The sequence below is a fragment of the Talpa europaea genome (assembly GCF_964194135.1).
Source record: "Talpa europaea genome assembly, chromosome: 4".
NCBI classification, from domain to species: Eukaryota; Metazoa; Chordata; class Mammalia; order Eulipotyphla; family Talpidae; genus Talpa; species Talpa europaea.
In genome coordinates this window covers 104,549,151-104,568,157 of record NC_140070.1, presented here as the reverse complement: position 1 = coordinate 104,568,157, position 19,007 = coordinate 104,549,151, and the positions used below count along the sequence as shown (strand labels likewise).

General features: G+C 41.1%; 1 protein-coding gene across 12 annotated transcripts in view; it reads right to left on the bottom strand.

Annotated features, from left to right (window-relative positions):
* KALRN (kalirin RhoGEF kinase) overlaps positions 1 to 19,007 on the bottom strand; it is a gene marked incomplete at both ends in the record, with an annotated part of 649,897 nt that overhangs the window by 284,602 nt on the left and 346,288 nt on the right. For 9 of the 12 annotated variants that reach the window (XM_084231955.1, XM_084231959.1, XM_084231961.1 and 6 more), the window contains 3 exons: positions 668 to 842; positions 4,104 to 4,312; positions 12,482 to 12,673. In XM_084231955.1, coding sequence (XP_084088081.1) covers positions 668 to 842; positions 4,104 to 4,312; positions 12,482 to 12,673 — 576 coding nt within the window. Of the gene's footprint in view, positions 1 to 667; positions 843 to 4,103; positions 4,313 to 12,481; positions 12,674 to 19,007 lie in introns of those variants that run through there. The other 3 variants (XM_084231945.1, XM_084231946.1, XM_084231958.1) reach the window with 2 other exon arrangements.

The window sequence follows — 19,007 nt, the reverse complement described above, 5'->3', positions numbered from 1 at the left end:
ACTGGCCTGTTTTCAGTTACTGTTTCAAAGTGGAAAATATAAAGTAGCTATTATGAGGGGGTAGATATTATTAATAGGTACCACAAAGAGAACATAAATATTTTATTCTGACCTTCCAAGAATGAACCATGGAGTCTGTGAGATGAACCACCAAGTGACTTTAGAAACACACTTACTTTCTAAATAAGCAAACAAACTGAGGGTACAGTTCCTCCTCTCTGCAGCTTCTGATTTGCTCACTGCTGTGTGATTTCATCTAATCCCTGATGTGTAGACATCAGTAGAGGAGCCCACCTAATGCTAACACCAACTTCTTCATGAAACTGTAGAATCCTCTACCTTCATGGTATTTCAGGAACCAAATTGCAGAGCTCAAAGCATACCAATGAAACCCTGCTCAAGGAAGTAATCTGCCGACAAAGCAAAAGAGAGGGGCTCTGTTTGGCAATGGGGGTAAGAAGGACCAGAAGGAATAGAACATGGCAGAATATGAATTTGTTGATATAAAAAAATCTATCTTTGATGTATAATCCCCTCTGATTCCCTCAGGCTACTGCCCCAGACTCTTGTCCCAGTCTCAGGCCACATCCTCTGCAGTCCTCTCCAGCATTCTCCCTGACTCAAAGCCCCTCTACTTCCCACCATTCCTCATCCCCTCCCACCTCACCTCAATGGTATACTGCTCAAAGATGCGCAGCTGCAGGAAGATGTCCAGCTTGATCTTCCGCTCATGGAACAGCTCCTCCATCTGTACCTGGGCATCATCGAGCTGCTGCAGGACCGACTCGATGTGGCTGATGGAGCTACTGTGGGGTGTCTTGTTGTTGGACACAGCGGAGTCCCTGTGGCAGAGCGGGAGGAAAAAAACAGAGGCCTTGCCATGTTAGAAGTGATAGAGGACAGAGTGCCTTCCTCATCTGAGCAAAGTGGATGGGACTTGGCTGAGTCATTCAATCGACAAACATGGATCAAACACCTGCCGGTCTGGCACAAACTGCCAGTAGGCCAACCAAAGATACACATCTCCTCATTGGGGTTCACAGTATTGTAGCTCTGAGACTGCCTGCTCTCCTTTTCTTCAGAGAGAATTGTGAAAGGGATCAAATGAAATAACATATGGGAAGGGTTCTACAAAGCATAATATATTAAAGAAATGCAATGAGTTCCATGCAAACATATATATATTTTTTTCTAATATATATAGTTGTAATACATATACACATATAGGCATACCACAACATATAAGTACACAAATTAAAGGCATATGGGGAAGACAAAAACCTCTTCCTAGTTTTACCTCTCAGGAATGTTGTTAAAAAGAGATCATGGCCGCCAAAATTATTCATCCACTTTATAATGCCATCCTTAAGTTATGGGCTGGCATTATTAAACAGGTTTCTAACTGCACTTAGGAAAGTGTGGGATCTGAAGGCTGCAAACCTAGATTATGACCCTGCTCTGATAGACATGGGCTGGTGGCTTAGGAAACCACCTCCCTGAGTGCCAGCTGCCTCTTGTAAAGTGCACTTGATAATTGCTGCCCTGTTCACTTCACAGTTTGCTCTTCAGTAGGCAGTGCATGTGAAATTTCTCTGAGCAGGAAAGTACGGTGTGAGTGACTGTTAATCCAGAAAGGACACAAGTGAAGAGTCAATTGCTGATTGGGGCACAGGGCCAACTGGGATAGAGGCTAGAGCACAAAGGATTCAAGGAGGATCAGTTCTGATTTGGGCATCAGAATAAAAAGGTGGCCCCAGCCAAGTAGATGGCAAGGGTGTGCTTTCTGAGCACAGAGTCTATATAAAAGTAGCAGGGGGAGGCAACACACTGTAGAGGGAACCAAGAGATAAACATATTGACCTGCACAGAGGAGTAAGGAGGTGGTGAAGACCTCCAAAGAGATGACTATAGTAGGAAAATGATGGAGGTAAAGAATTTTAGTTTTCATAGGGGGCTTGAGTAAGTTAGAGCCCTAAAACATGTAAAAAATGGGCACATTCATTATATTAGTTTCTCATACAATTTAAGAAGTCAGAAGACAGGAGGAAGATCCATTATTTTCCCATCAGTAGGCTTTCTGACATCTAGTCCTTTTGGCCTGTTTGTCTCTGGAGTAATGGTGGCTGAGCTCACACTATTCTGAAAGGAGCATAAACTCTGTCCAGAAACTTTCCCAATTTCTACCTTTCACCCTGGCCTATCTGGGCATAAAATCTCACCATTGCATGACACCCCCCATCATGAAAAGAACATATGAGATAACTTCGTGCTCTTCATTATGCATTGGTTGAGAACTCTGCTGCAGGAAGGACATGATTGCTCTTTCTGACTCTCCATATTTCCCTCACAGTTCCAGAAGTGAGTATGGCAGTGCCACACTCACTAGTAATCATAGAAATGATGTAAAAACCATTTCAGGTACTACAGAGGTGAGTGTGAGAAAAGCCATGGAAAACTAGAGAAGATGTGTGCTCTGGTGTGTATGTGGCATCCTGACAATGCCCTAGGCATCATTTACTCCTTTCTTTTTTTTCCTTTGGTCTTAATATCTGGGCAGGGGCTGGAGATTGGGGAGCAGAAGCTGGACTAGAGTTAGCTCAGAGGAGTAATGAATGTTTGGCAGCAGTTCTTGGTCACACACCTATGGTCCTCTCTAAAATCCATGAATAAACTTCTAGAACAGGTATCAGCCACATCTTGGCCTTCATCATTACTGAGTAGCCTCCAGCCCTTAGGCTGTGTGCAAAGTTGGCAGTTGTTAAGTTCAAGTGGTATCTCTGTAGACCCAACACCCACAGACTCCTTGACAGACACACAGTCAGCCAAGCTTGGGAAAAGTACATGTAGAGAAAACACAAAGCTGTCACAAAATTCCAGAGCTGACAGAGTTCCTAGACTGAACCCCTTAATTACACAGATGAAGCAGCTGAGGCCCAGAGGGGATAAATGATTGCCCACTATATAAAATTTTCTTCAGAAGTAAATAACAGTGGAGTTTCCTAGGTAGGCAGACAAAATTACAACGTAGTATATATTCATAAAAACGAAGTGGGGGAAGAAGGGAAGAAACTGTCTTGTTAGTATGCAACAGGAGGACTCAGAACATCTCATGAGCATGTTTGGAATACAAATGATTAATTTCCAAGAGAAATTTACCTTTCTGTCAAAGGTAAATTCTCATTGTTTATTTAATTAGACAACTGGTATGGGGAGGGGAGCCCTCTCCAATTGAAGTAATTCCCTCAGGCCCCAGCGTTGGCCTGGGGCTTGAGGAGATTATTTCTCTCCAGAGCTGGCAATGGTCCCAGCACTCAGTGATTTTGGGATAGGAACACGTCCCTGCAGGCAGACATCATTAGCACCATCAAATCCTATTTATACAGCACCTGGGAGCAGGGCTAGTTGCTGAGGGTTCCTGACAGTTTATCTGAGAAACCAGTGCCCTTGACAGGGACAGGAAACTAGATATTGATGACAGAGAAAGGAGGCAATGGTGTAGATGAGTCTAAATGAATATAAGATTTTAGAAAGGATTTTTTTCTTCTTTCTAGTTAAGTTTGCTTAGGTTGACAAAGAAGCTTTATTTTCTGGGCAGTAAAGGATAGCAGAAAGGTCACAAGTGGGTAATGGAGAGCAGAGTAAGACACATATGCTCTACATTCTTCTGGGGTGAAAGCCAACCATTCTGGGCCATATTTTGCTGACTGGATCACTGGAGTTAAGAGTTCAGCCTAAGATCAGCCAAATAACATTATATTTCTTAATGGCTATTTCTCCACATGACCAAATATGCCATTGTTCTTAACAAAGATGTTATTTCATTCTTTTGATTGTTGCTAATTTCCTTGTTGTATTTATGTTACTTATTGGTTGTTGAATAACATTTTAAACAATAAATTACACTTTGGAACACTGGAACTTTTCTGTTTAATATTTTACTCTAACTCATGATGCATATGCAGGCATTTTTATATCTGGCAGATGGAGAAACTAAAGCTCACACGAGACCACATAATTGGCTATAACTGAGCCAAGACTGGGACATGACTTATCTCGCATCTAGTCCGAGGCATTTCCCACTGGAAAGCACTGCCCATGCTGACCTGGCCTCGCTGGGCTCCCCCAGGGAGGGAGGCGCTGACCTGAGCTGCTGGATAAGGTCTTCGCCTTCCTTGATGACGTTGAGTGTGGCGTCCAGAGTAGCGGTCTGCTGCTGCTGGAACTGCTTGATCAGTTCCTGGACAGCATCCACTGAGTCTGCACAAACATCCTCCAGCATCTCCTTCTGAAGGTCTTCCATCCATGTCCACAACTGTGGGGGAGAGAGCAGAGACTCCACTCAGGGCAGAGGGGAGAGGCCAGGGCTGGGGCAAGGACAAGGAGGTTGAATGGGGATCAAACTTACTCTCAACCAGGCAGTGCAATATCAGACTGTCTTTATCAGCACATCTATGGGTCAGTTTGTGTTTTTATATTTGTATTCATTACTCTTCTCTGCTAAGTTTACTCCATTATCACTGACATTCCAAAAGACAAAAGCTAGCTTTGACTTTACTTCCCTCTCATTTGGGGAAATTAATCTTAGAGCAGAGAGACCGCTCATCTCTGAGCTATCTGGGAAGAACAGGAGGTTGGTGATGGACAAACATTATTTCATCGTTCACAAAGAAGGGCTCCGAATACTTCCTCCAGGCAGCCAGACATCATTCCTAGAAATGATTTTGCAAATATAAAAAAAAGAATGTCATGTATAAAAAGAACCAAGTGAAGGGCCTCCTCTGGTGGCGCAGCGGTTGAGTGCTGGGTTGCAAGGCTGCCTGCAGCCTCTGCAGTGCCATTTGTTCCCTGGTCACCGGCGAGGGTCCCACAAAAAAAAAAAAAAAGGAACCAAGTGAAGATTAATTTAAAAAATATGTGTTATGCTAAATTATTTTGTTCTTTTCAGGTTTGCTGGGTTGGTTAGGAATTTTAATGCTAAAGATAAAACTTATCTCACATAAATATGAGGCATTTCCCCACAAGAGTGAAGAAGATGGAGAAAGGCAATCAGGATGATTATTACTGGTCAGACAACTTTAATAGAGCTAAATATAGTGTTTCGAACAGAAAAAGCACTGGAAATTATATACCAAGCACTGATTTGAAGTGAGATATATACATATATACAGTACTTGGCAAATAGTAAATACTATATATGCAATTGTTAACTATTATTATTATATTTAAACGATATTTTTGATGCAAGCAATCTCCACTTCCTCTAGGAGTCAGAGGGAAAGTTTAAAGTACTCCTTCATTTTGAAACTGGTAAAAAGTCAATACTAGATTTGGCTTCTCAACATGTAAAATTGATATGGGTCTCTCTTCAGTCTTGGAAGCTTTGTCCTGAAATGAATAGGAAAAGCCTAAAGAACGGACAGTCTAGATATTTTTTAAAATGAAGAAGGAAAGCAAAACAGATAGGAACAGAGAGAGATAAAAATTTTGGGCATGGAGCAGGTCATTTAGGAGAAGGAAAATGAACTCAATATCTCAATGGAGGACAGGCATTGAGACAGAAGACTGGTTAGGGTAAGACCAGCACTCACTCTTACGGCACCTTTGTAATAGCTACCATGTAATTTTTTCTATAGTGATCCAACTTGGTTTGTCTCCCCAAGGGTAATCTTCCTTCTCTGCTAACCTGGGTTCTAACATGTGATTAGCCTTGCAACTTCTCCATCAACTCATGCCTTGCTCAGAAAGGATCTCATGTTTCAGCAATTGCAGGCCCTCTCTTTTGATCAAAATGCACCTATCCTGTGACCCATACTGTTTTTATTTGGTTCCTGGAGTTGATGCAGTTGTGCATCACTTAATGATGTTTCAGCTAACAATGGACCACACAGATGATGGGACTCCCAATAGGCTATTCCATATGCTTACCATTTAGAACTGTATAAACTCACGCTATGACATTCCCATACTGACAAAATCACTAATGATGCATTTCTCAGAATATATCCCTACTGCTAAAGTAACACATGACTATATACATGCATGTGGATGGCTTCATATGCTCTTTCTCTCAGGGAACACATGTAGTTATGGCCAAAAAAGCCTATTCCCAAAAGAATGGGCCTATTTTGGGAATTTCTAGGCCCTTATCAGGAGAAGAGTTAAGGGAGACTTTCAATGCTCTACAAATAATAGTGAAATCACTGATTGCCGGAGGGCCCAGTCCACAAAGCTGTCCTGGTGAGATAGTGGGGAAACCCAAGAAAAGTGCTGCTGAAGAAAGTAGGAAAGAAGGATGGGGGGGAAATGGACAGTTTGCAGAGATAATAAGGCTAATGGATGAGTGGCTAAGAAAAAAGCTAATTTTACTCCATCATCTTCTCAGCTAATGGGCTAATTTGCATAGCTCTGGCAGTTACTGTGTTGATACAACTCATTGACCCCTAGAGATGTTGAAAGGAGTACCAATTCCACTGGATGAACTGCCTCCTCCCTCATTTTGAAGTGATCATTTTTCTTTAGCAGTGACTACCAGTTTTAATTTCTCAAATACACATCATGACTGTTTGGTGGTTGAAGTAAAGGCTGAACTGTTTTTCTTTTGAAGTCAATATTCCTTTTGAAGGCTGATTTAGTTTTGGTTCTACAGCAAGTGTAGAGGAACATGTGTACAGGGAACATCTATGGTGCTTGTAGTGTGTTCATCTATTTGAGCAGGAAATAGTGGGGAAAAGGATTTTGCAAGTTAAAAACAAATTGAAGTGGGCATTTAATTAAGCTGTCTAATAAACAGCTGTGGCTGATTATCTTGGCCACATTCTTTGGTAAATTCGACTCTTTTTTACTAGAAAAATATCTAAAAACGGATATTTTGAAAGCCCAGCAAATTTCAGCATTTCCATGGAAACACACCAATGAAAAAGAATTCTGTCTGGACAATCTCTGCTGAGTAGATGACACTTGCTACAAATGCCTTTTTCCTGGACCAAAAAAACAAGGATTTGTTAATACTTCTCCCTACAGCCTCCTTAATTTTCCAGACAAGCAAATAGCCAGCTGCCCTTTTATCCCCAGGCAAAAAGAAGATATTTGAAATTTCAGCAAAATTTGTACTAATAGCAGAGACTCTGGATGTTTAAAAAGATCCTGGGCACATGTTTGTCAACTCTCTTTATCAAGTAGCTCCTCTCTCTAGTGGGGATGAATGGTTTTGTTTTTATAAAATAACATTTATAGGAATTCTTCCTGAGTTCCAACTGAAAATATCACTGAAGAGAACTTATGAGACAAAAAAATTATGCAAAGGAAAATCAAATCACCTGTAACATTCTTAACTACTTTGTATATTTCTTACTAGTCTTTCTATGTGTGATTAAAATGTAGTCACGTGGGTATACAGTTTTAGTGTCTTATACCACAAGCTCTTAATCATGTCATTAATAATCTTTGACAATGTGATTTGTATGACTGTATGCTATTATTTCATTATATAGATGTACCATGATTTGTTTAATGAATCACCTGACGTGGGATAATTAAATGGCCTCTGGTTATTCAAGATTATGAATAAAATCACCATGAAATGGTGGTTTTAATCCTCCAGATTCCCAGGGTTTCCAAGAATTCACAAAGCAGGCACATGGGATAAAGCAGGAGAAATGAGCTAGGAGATATCTTTTTCTATATCTTCAGTTTCCTCTCTGGTCCCAATAAGAACAAATATTTTGATGTATGAAGTGCACTAAAGTAAAATTATGAACTTCAGCCTGGGGAGTCATAAGAAGCTTAGGTTAAATCATTATGAAGATGAATGTTTAATTCCTGCTCAGAAATCTCCTGTAAAGGGGGCTTTAATTCTTTCAAAATTCTACCCTACAATAAGAGTTTATTATACATTGGCAATAATGGAAAAACTCAGTATATGGTTGTAGGAAGGAAGCAAAGGAAAAAAGAAGGTAGGAGTTAGAGATAACTAGACAAGAAAGATATATGACAGTATTTACCAGTAACTCCTGTACTACCCAAAGCCACTTAAGCAAAAGTGAGCAGATATCATCTTTTCATTTCTCCACTCTATTTAAGAAAGAAAAATAACTGCAGCAACTTAAATTCCCTAGCAGACTTGGAGACTAATCCTGCCTCAAGTTAAAAGAGAGTTTTCCTGTAGAGTCAAGGGGAAACAGTCAAGAGTTAATAGACCCAGATCAAAGAGGACCCACAAGTGGCAAAGTCTTGAGAGGTATTAAATGGAATATAGAAAGATCAAACCACAGCCCTTCATGAGCTTATATGGGGATGCTCACTTCTGCCTACCTGATAATCCATTTCTGCCTGTATGCAGGTCCTAGGGGAGAGCTACCATAGGCGATTCAGATTCTTCATCTTGTTTCCCTATTTATATACATGGCCTGATAGTTTAAGGAAAAGAATTGGAGTAGAAGATATGATTGAACAGGCTTTTCACTCTCTCCCTTGGCCCACACGTCATCCCCTCTTTTTTTGTAGGAGAAACTATTAGCTTCCTATTGTCAAGTAAACCCATTCAGTATTTATTCAGCATCTCTATATATGAGACACAGTTGTAAAGAGAGACAATAGTATCTATTATTTACACATCTACCCCACATATGCTCTCTACATATGAGTGCTTCCAGTTTAATGAGGAAGAAACCACCAGCTCAGTGTGGTCCCTGCTGGAGGTACATAAATAGTGCTTTAGTCATGTCTAGGTGGGAAGTTGGGAGCCTTAGGGAAGAATTTCAAGGAAAAATGATGCCTTAGTTGAATCTTCACATTTCTTAATAAGACTACTTTAGACATGCTCTAAGGATGTTTTTGGGAGGGAGCTTTATACCAGAAAAAGAAAAGTTAACCTTGTACTACTACTCAATTTTGTAATAATCATTGTAAAAATTATCACAAAGTAACAGAGATTAAATAATTTTTCCAAAGACACACAGCATGCCCAATTATTTGAGATCTAGATCTGGAAGTCAGATCCTTCTAGCATCCAAGAGCTTACTGTACTTAACATGTGTGTGTGCAATATACATATATATGCGGTTGTGCATACTCATATGCATATGAACGTACGTGTGTGCAATGTACTTAGGTGTGTACATATGTACACATGTCTTACTTGCTCCTCTGCATAAGGGGGCCTCAGGCAGACTAGTTTTGGAAGTAGGAAGGTAACGGAGAATAAACATGCAGATGGAAGTCCTACTGGATAGCCCCTAAAATACCTCCTCTATTAGAGTCACTCAAAATGATTATTTTCTTTCCAGTCTGGAAAATAAATAGATCTGAAAGTTGTAGACCTCTTGAGTAGAAAGTTCTTTACAATCACCCACTTCTTTGCATTCAGGCAGGACTGCTCCTAATTTCTCTCATTTTGGGATCCTGAGGAAAGAGACTACCTAATTTCCACAGCCTCCTACTTGAATAAATTCCCGGATGGAGAAAACTCTTCCAAGTCTCCACTTTCTGGTCTTTTTATGAAAGTATGTGTGGCAAAGGAGAAAAAACATGGGCTTTGGAGTTAGAAGGAATTGTGATCAATTCCTCGACTTACTACATCTTAGCTGTAAGATCCTGGGTAAATTATTATTTTCTCTGATCTGTATAATTGGAATAAAATGATATTTACCATGGCTATTGATTAGCCTAACATATAGAAGGTGCTAACTACATTTTCATTTCCTCTCTTTCTTCACCCACACCCTGCATCTTTAGTAGTATTTCATTATTCATGTGATTTTATAATCTGAGTCTCAGTGGGAAAACAAGTCTCAACTCTTAGCAAGTCTTGAGAACTATCTGGAAAAACAATGCTAATAACTTCAGCTCACACCGAACCTTGATGACACTTTACATTTTTCACCTAATATCTGCCCTACCATCAAGTCCCTATTTTGGGATTTGAAAATGTAAAGAGGAAAACAAAGAGTAAGAAGAAGGAAGAAGAACAGACGAGAGGAGAGAAACAAGAAAAAAAAAGGATAGAGTGTGGGGTAGCAGTTAAAAGCTCAAACGCAGTGTTCAGGAAGACAGTTATGTAATCTGCTGAACTACTGAGAAGTTCTATAACCTCAGACAAGTTCTTTTCTAAGCCTCAGTTTCCCCATTTGAAAATATGGTTAATAAAATTTATAAGATTATAATGAGTATTACATGAGATAATATGTATCTGGTAAATAGTACTCAATTAAATAAGTATTCAATTAAAAAAACTGTACTAATATATACTGAATGTTTACAATAAAACAAATCTCAGACTAGATGAATCATCTGTACTACTGCAAGGCTATTTACTATTACTATTAATTATTATCAATTTTAATATCAAATAAAGAAGGGGAGAAGGAAAAAGAAAGGAATATTGGGCTCACATTAGAACCATAAAAGGGCTCAGGGCCATCCAGTCCAACTGAATAATTTTATTTACTATTTTTTATTTATTATTACTTTTAATTAATTTTTAATTGAGGTAATATTTGGATACCCTAATCAGGTATTGCCACCATAAGGCATCCATAGTCTACTGTGCTTTCTTTCCTCTTTGTTCTTATCCCTCCCCTACTTGTCGTTTAGTTATAGAAACAACCTAACTGCCTTGAAACAGATGATTGGATCAAGAAGATGTGGCATATGTACACAATGGAATATTACTCAGCAATCAAGAAAGAAAAATTCATGCCATTTGTGGCAACATGGATGGAGCTGGAAGGGAGAATGCTAAGCTAAATAAGTCAGAGGAGAAAGAGATAGGGATGGTGTCACCATTATGTGGAATATAAGGCAAATAAACTAAGAGTCAGATAAAGACAAGCTTAACTGCATAATTTTATAGGTGAGGCAACCCAAGATAGAGACATATTAATTTGCAAACTCAGTTGGTTCTGTAGCAGCAGAAGCTGGACTAGAATTAGTCTTCTAGCCTTTTTACAGAAGGAAAGATCTGCCAAAGTGAGTTGGCCCTTACCCTGCCTGATTATGGAGTCAATGCCGGTGAAGGAAGCGGGACTGAAGTGCCCACTAGCAGGAAAAAGCCAGCCAGGCTTAAATCTGAACCTGAATCACTCATAACTAGAAAGGGTTCCTGGAAGCCATTTCACCCTTTCAGGAGTGGTACTTCCATAGGAGCTGGCTTGTCCATAACCTCCATCATCTTCACAGGAAACATGACTCCTGTTCATTCATGCTCCATTCCGTTACTTGCAGGCTCACAATTAAAAGAGAATACACATGCCTTTGCTTTCTGAGATCATTATTAAGGATCGAATAAGCCACAAGCAAGCAGACAACCAAGCAGGAAAACCTGGATTAAAGCTAATCCTCTTGCTTTACAGACAATCATCAGAGAGAAGCTGTGGTCCCATGGAGATGAAGCAGAGCCAGCTTCAGGGAGCTTGCCAGCCCTTCATCTGCCCAGGGAATCTCAGTTTAGAAAACATTATCTCTTCATGTTTTACTCTGATAGGCACTGCAATGATTTGCATTCATTCCCACGAAGTGTCAGAAAAGCCTGTAAAGTAGTAACAGCCAGGCTTCTTAATGCATTTCAAGTATCAAAAATCAACTTAATTAAGTAAGGATATTTTTTTTCCTGAGCAGCAATCAAACTTTAATTAATACTCCATTAAAATGAATTCCTGGGGGAACACAAACACGAATCCACCTAATGAGTTCATCTGCCAAGGGTGTTATTATAGAAGATGTTAAATGTGCCTCCTTACTGTCCACTGATGCGATTTCAGAGTGCCCCACATTAATCAGAAATAAAAAGCAATCACAGGTTTCTAACTCTCCTCACCACAGCCCCTCTGCCTGCCAACAATGTAACATAATCCTCCCATCTCTACTTCATGAATGATTCAGGTTCAGATTTACGGCCAGCTGGCTTCTTTCTGCTGGTGGGCACCTCGGTCCCGCTTCCTTCACTGGCATTGACTCTACAACCAGGCCAGGTAAGGGCTGACTCACTTTGGCAGATCTCATTAAGAAAATTTAATTGTCTAAGTGAAATAAAAGAAAAACATAGACCACATTTGCAAACTCTGTATATTCCTCACTAATAGAAAAGATAATGTCCTACAAGACTCTTGATTTCTGACAAAAATACAGCAACCAAGAAGAAAGTGGGTGTACGGTGGGAAGGGAGCCTCTGTTCTCTTGCATTTCCTCTTACAATGACTATTTCTATACCAGGGATTTCCAAATTTCTCCAGGAGTAGAGAGAATGCCCTAGCAGACTCCCCAAAGCACCTGCCTCTACAGCCCCCTCCTCACTGGAGAGGAGAAAATTTTGTCTCATTTATGGAGACCTAAACAGAGATTATAAGGAACAAACTGTTAATATCATCAATATTAAATGGCTAGTCACCCCCTAAGTATCTGGTATCCGGCTTTTAATAGGAAACTAACTCAACTTGTCAGTAGAAATCCGCCCAATCAAAGTCCTATCTCCACCAACTGCTCTTACCTCTTTGGTGTGTGTGTGGAAGGAGACAGACATGTCCAGGAGAAGTTTCCGCTGCTCCACCCTACGCACAAAGTCTTGGATGCGGACCTCCAGGTGTCGAGCTGCCTTGTAGATCTCCTCAGGGTCACATTCCCCAGTCTGAGCCAGCTGCTCTGCTGCTTCTAGGAGCTTGTCCGCATTGGTGTACGTATTCTGCCGACAAAAACAATGAAGGAAAGTCAATCGCAGTCACGTACTGAGCTTCGCGCCTTCCCCCTGCCCACACGGGCTACCCGGAGCTGGAGCTGAGGGTGTGGGTGTAGAGCAGACAGCTCCCTGATCTGGCAGAGAGGAGCTATGTGCTGAGCTCTTCTGCCGCCTCTCAGCAAGCTAGCAGCCTGCCTGGCTGCTCTGCACAAGCGGGCACTGCCTAGGTGTGCCTCCATCCCTGAGATTTCTCAGAGGCACAGAGTGTCTTGAAAGTAGCAAGGAGAATGTGAGAACCTCCATTCCCTATCTGAGCCCCAATCCCCAACCCTTACAAAGAGGCATCATGGCTCTCACATCTCAGGCTGTATCTGTCAGAGTCAGAAATACTTCATCCACAAAGATTGAGTATCTATGTAAGGAGACCAGGGAAACATACTGGGAGACTTGTTTGACTTTTCACCAAGTTTCCTGTAACTACTGGTGTTTATCTTTTGGAACAGAGCTGTCTCTTTGGAGGGGAGGGGGTCAGCAACTCTAGGAAGCAGACAGAAGGAAGTGGTCACAGCCAGAATGAGAAGATGCAGGCTATTCCCTGTGCACCCAGTGATGGCTCAATGTTTGTAGGAAAGCTGGGGAGGAGTTTGGTGATTTTGTTTATCATAAGCTACAGTATGCACATACACTCATTCGCACTCACAATGTACACACCATGGTATTCCCCAGAGCATTTTAAAAAGCAACCAATTTGTAATTATTATTCATCAGGATGGGAATTGTTGCCTTTTAATATTTATTGCATTTATGCCATGGACATAACTTTTCTTCAACAGGTTTTCCCTTTTTTTTTTTAAAGATTTATTTATTTATTTATACAAGCACTGGGTATAGTCAGAAACGCGGAAGGGTGAAAGAATTCACCAGAGCCAGAGCAGGGAGCAGATCAGGCAGAAGGACCGAAGTACACTGCTAAGGGGAACAGTGGGTGGCAGGAGAGGTCTGCGCACCATGTGGGACCCTCCTCCGGTGGCCGGGGAGCAGTCGGGGATCGAACCGGTGCTGCGGAGGCTGCGAGCAGCTTCGCAACCCAGCGTTCAACTGCTGCGCCACTGGGGAGGCCCCAACAGGTTTTCCTTTAAAGAAATCTCCTATAGTCCTGATTTAGAGCTGGTGACCCAGGTCTATATCATATTTTTTTAATATCCTTAGAGTTGCACCTATAGAGTGGTAAGGAAGGGGTTACTGTTGAGAATGTTTATTGATAGGCACATCAGTGGAGAGAGGTGAGTGGAGAAATGGAATGAATTTATGAGCAATGACTGCATGGCACTTTACTCTGCCCAGGGAGAAATGACGTCTGGTCCCTGTGCAGTTTCTTTTTCCTTTCTTTTTTACTTACCTGAAGACCTGGTTGTTAAGGAATGGATTTCGTGCCCCCTGAATTCTCATATTAAAGTCCTAACACCCAGTATCTCATAATGTGACCTTATTTGGAAGCCAAGACATTGCAGATGTAATTAGTTAAGATCAAATAATTAGCTAAGCTCAAGTTATACTGGAATAGGGTGGACTCCTAATCGCATATGAATGGTATCCTCACAAAAAGAACACAATGTGAAAAATGGGAGCATGCCAGGAAGAACACCATGTGAAGATAAAGGCAGAGATCAGAGGCTATATCTACAAGCCAAGTGCTAGCAAGCCGTAGGAAGTGAAGAGAGGAGCAGGGAGCAGATTCTCCCTTAAGCCCTTCAGAAAGAACTCACCCTGCTGACACCTTGTCCTGACTTCTAACCTGCAGAACTGTGAGACAATAACTGCCTGTTGTTTGGGCCACCCACGCTGTGGTACTTTGTTTTGGCAGTCCAGGGAAATAAACACACTAGGGTGGAAGTTCTGAGGGCTCTTGATTGCAAAGATGGGCAGGTCTTCAGCAAACTTTTCATGGCTTTAAGGACTACTAATGGAGGCTCCATAGGATCCTTATGGAATGTCAGAAGGAAGGCAAATACCGACCCAATGCTGGTAAACTGGGGTGGTGTGGCAGGGGGGCTGAAGAAGAGGAAAAAATCTTTTGTGTCCTTCTCCTACCTCCCTTACCCTGGGGAATTCATGGGACAACATGATCCTGTGTGAAAAAGAAGGCTTTGCCATTGACTTAAATAAGGTATGCTGATTCTGGAAAGCAAATGAAGGAAATACGGTCATGATGGAAATACCGGGAGTGGTGAGAAATGACAGGCTCAGGAGCAGACCTCTGGGGCTGTTGACCAGGTTAAAGAAGACTCATGTGCACAGTTTCTAGTAAATATACCCAGAGCTGATGGGAGAACTTTTTTCAGCAATTCCCTAAATTCTGCACCTTAAAATTGAGGCAATCTCAAAGCTCTCCTGAAAAAAAAAAAGAAGGGAATGGAGGCATCACACACCCAGACTTCAAACTATACTACAAAGCCATAATCATCAAAACTGCATGGTATTGGAACAAGAACAGACACACAGACCAATGGAATCAAATAGAAAATCCAGAAATAAACCCACAGATTAATGGTCAACTAATCTTTGACAAAGGAGCAAAGAATATGCATTGGAGCAAAGAAAGTTTGTTCAATAAATGGTGCTGGGAAAACTGGGTCGCTACATGCAAAAGAATGAAGCTTGACTACTACCTCACACCATGCACAAAAACCAACTCAAAAATGGATTAAAGAACTAGACATAAGACCTGAAACCATAAAATACATAGAAGGAAATATAGGCGAAACACTACATGATATGCACATCAAAGACATCTTTACAGACACATCACCCAAAGCAGTGATAGTGAAGGCAAAGATAAACAGCTGGGACTACATCAAATTAAAGAGCTTCTGCACAGCAAAAGAGACAATAATAAAAACAAAGAGAAACCCCACCAACTGGGAGAACATTTTTGCACACAACACTAATTATAAAGGACTGATCACAAAAATCTACAAAGAGCTGAAGAGACTCAACAAAAACAAAGGAAATAATCCAGTCAAAAAATGCTCAGAAGAGCTAAGAAGAAACTTCTCTGAAGAGGAAATGCTAATGGCCAACAGGCATATGAAAAAATGTTCAACATCACCTGTAATCAGGGAAATGCAAATCAAAACTACAATGAGATACCATCTCACACCAGTGAGAATGGCACATATTAAAAAAACTAGCAACAACAAATATTGGCAAGGTTGTGGAGAAAAAGGAACTCTCCTGCACTGTTGGTGGGAGTGCAAACTGGTCCAGCCACTATGGAGAGCTGTGTGGAGATTTCTTGACCTATTAAATATTAAACATAGAGCTTCCATATGATCCAGCCATTCTACCCCTAGGTATTTACCCAAAGGACACAGAAACATCAATTCCAAAGAGCACTTGCACCCCTATGTTTATAGCAGCACTGTTTACAATAGCTAAGCTTTGGAAACAACCCAAATGCCCAAAAATAGATGACTGGATCAAGAAGATGTGGTACATATACACCATGGAATATTACTCAGCATTCAAAAAAGATAAACACATGCAATTTGCAGCAACATGGATGGAGCTGGAAGGGATCATGCTCAGCGAAATAAGCCAGTAAGAAAAAGAAAAATACCGGGTGGTCTCACTCCTAGCAGGAATCTAGAAAACTTAAATAAGGGACCAGGAAAAAGAATAACTATAAGAAAGAAAATATCAAAATCAACAAACAACTATGAACCAGAGATAGTCTATGCGGGGTGTGGGAGGCGGGGAAAGGAGGGCTTGGGGTCAAAATAAGGGGGTTGCAATTGTATGGGGAATATGAAAATAAAATAAAATAAAATAAAAATTGAGGCAATCTTAGGAAACCTCAAAGAAAGATATGGGCTACGACCTTGTAATTTCTAGACAATAAATAAAAAGTTGTGAAAAAGTCAAAGCCAGCTTTCTTGAAAGTTAAGTTCCAGACCAATAAGAGTTAAATAGAAAGCAAATCTGAAATGTGAGTGCATAAGTGTGTTCAACTTGCACAGGACTTTCCCGATTTTAGCATGAAAAGTTGTACATTGTGGAAAGCTTGTAAGTCCAGGCAAACTGGGATGGCTGGCTACCATACCCAATACAGTAAGTATCTTAGCAGTACAGATACAGATACAGTGTATGCTGCCCCACAGCAGAACAAAATAATTCTAGAGAGAATTAATGTGACAATGCGTTAAAATGGGTCAAGCTACACAATAAAAGATAATTAGGGATTTAAATTTCTTGACACATTTTCTTGACCAAAAAGAAAATGAATAAAATTTCACAACAATAATTGCCAATAAGAGCTGAATATTTTTCATATGCAATGGACCATCCTATCGACTCATTTAATCTTCATAATAATTATAGAGTTGATATATGGGCCTCATTTTATAAATGAAGAAACTGAGGGACTAAAACTTTGGTTGACTGAAGAGTCCAAATTTCAAACCATTACATTATACTCTCAGATAATGAGTCTTGCATGCCAAGCTTAGGGGCTTTACTCCACAGGCTGTGGGAAATCACTGAACAGTTTTATATGGAAGCAAGATGGGACTACCGTATAGTTTATAGAGACACTGCCCTGCTTCTACACAGGGTGAAAGCAGAAGCCTCAGGATGGGCAGGGCTTAACAGAGAAGGAGGGCTTCTCATAGACAGTGTCTCTTCTCCTTGTGCCCATGGTACTGGATGTTTATTCTACACTATGGTTTTTGTCATGCTCTCAGTAACGATGTGCTCCTGAAAGGTAGGTTCCATGTGTCACTCATTTTTTGTTCCCATGCCAGTCACTATGGCTGGTACACAACAGGTGCTTACTAAGTGTTTGTTGAGTGGACATGACAAAGAGAGGGGAATGAGGGGCCTCCCTGGTGGTGGAAGGAGTTAAGACGCAACCTATGAAGCTGTGCGCAGCCACTGCAGCATGAGTTTGATTCCCCGGCTGACCAGGGAGGTGACCCATATGGTGCAGCAGACCTCTCCTGACTCGCCCGCTGTTCCCCTTAGCAGTGTATTTCAGTTAGTCTGCCTGTTCTGTTCCCCACTCTGTCTCAGGTGGATCCTCTTACCCCCTGCATCTCTGGCCTGTACCCCATTTCTTGTATGTATAAACAGATAAATCTTCTCAAAAAAAGAGAGAGGGAGGGGGATGAGCATGCATGTTTGGATAAGCTGAGTCACCTGACTAAAACTGGAGGTGGCAGGAAGTCACATTGGATAAGACAGGGAAGAGCTAGATTTTCTAAAGAGAAGGGATCATGAAGACAAGTGAAAGCACAACCAGGTGAGCAATAAAAGCTATACACCCTGTTCTATCTGTGGCCCAACTTTTCTCCTCTTTACTACCAAAAAGAGTGCATACAACTCCAAGTCAGTTATACCTCCCTTCTATTTTAACTGTTCAGTGACTTTGGGGTAAAATATTCTAGCATGGCATGCAAGACCTTTTTCACTTGATACATGCTTTTCAGCTTCAACTCATACCACTCCCCTAACGAATAGCCTGCAAAATAAATGTGCTTACATTTCCAGAAACTCATTTTCACTGCACCTTGCTTCTGTGCTTCTGTCTGGGATACCCTCATACCCCCACTTTTCTATTTAACCAACTCTTACTCACCTTTTAAGACTTTCCTCCAGAAAGTTCACTTTCATATCTGCTTCTCTTCCAAGGTTAGTTTAGGTGAGCACCTCTGGGCTCACAGAGTGATCTGTGCCAACCCCCTTCATGGTGCCCGCCATATTCCAATTGCAAGTGTTTGTCTTTCTAATGTGCTTAGGTCCAGAAATGGCTTTCACCTCCTTCTCTCAGTGCCTGGCACCCAGTAAGGGCTCCATAAATATTTAGTAAATTAATTAGTAAATTAAATAATACATCAAACCCCACCAATCCTAATATTCATTCTTTGGCCCTCAGAAATTACTTGGTACAAGATTATACATGTGGGCCTCCCCGGTGGCGCAGCGGTTGAGCGCTGGGTTGCGAAGCTGCCTGCAGCCTCCGCAGCGCCGGTTCGATCCCCGGCTGCTCCCCGGCCACCGAAGGAGGGTCCCACATGGCCCACAGACCTCTCCTGTCACTTGCTGCTTCCCTCAGCAGTGTACTTTGGTTCTTCTGCCTGTTCTGCTCCCTGCTCTGGCTCTGGTGAATTCTCTCACCCTCCCACGCTTCTGACTATATCCAGTGCTTGAATAAATAAATAAATAAATAAATAAATAAATAAATAAATAAATAAATAAAAATCTTTTTTTAAAAAAAAGATTATACATGCAAAAATTCATGTGCAAAATTCAATCCCATTTGGCTTATCCTGGCTCCCAGCAC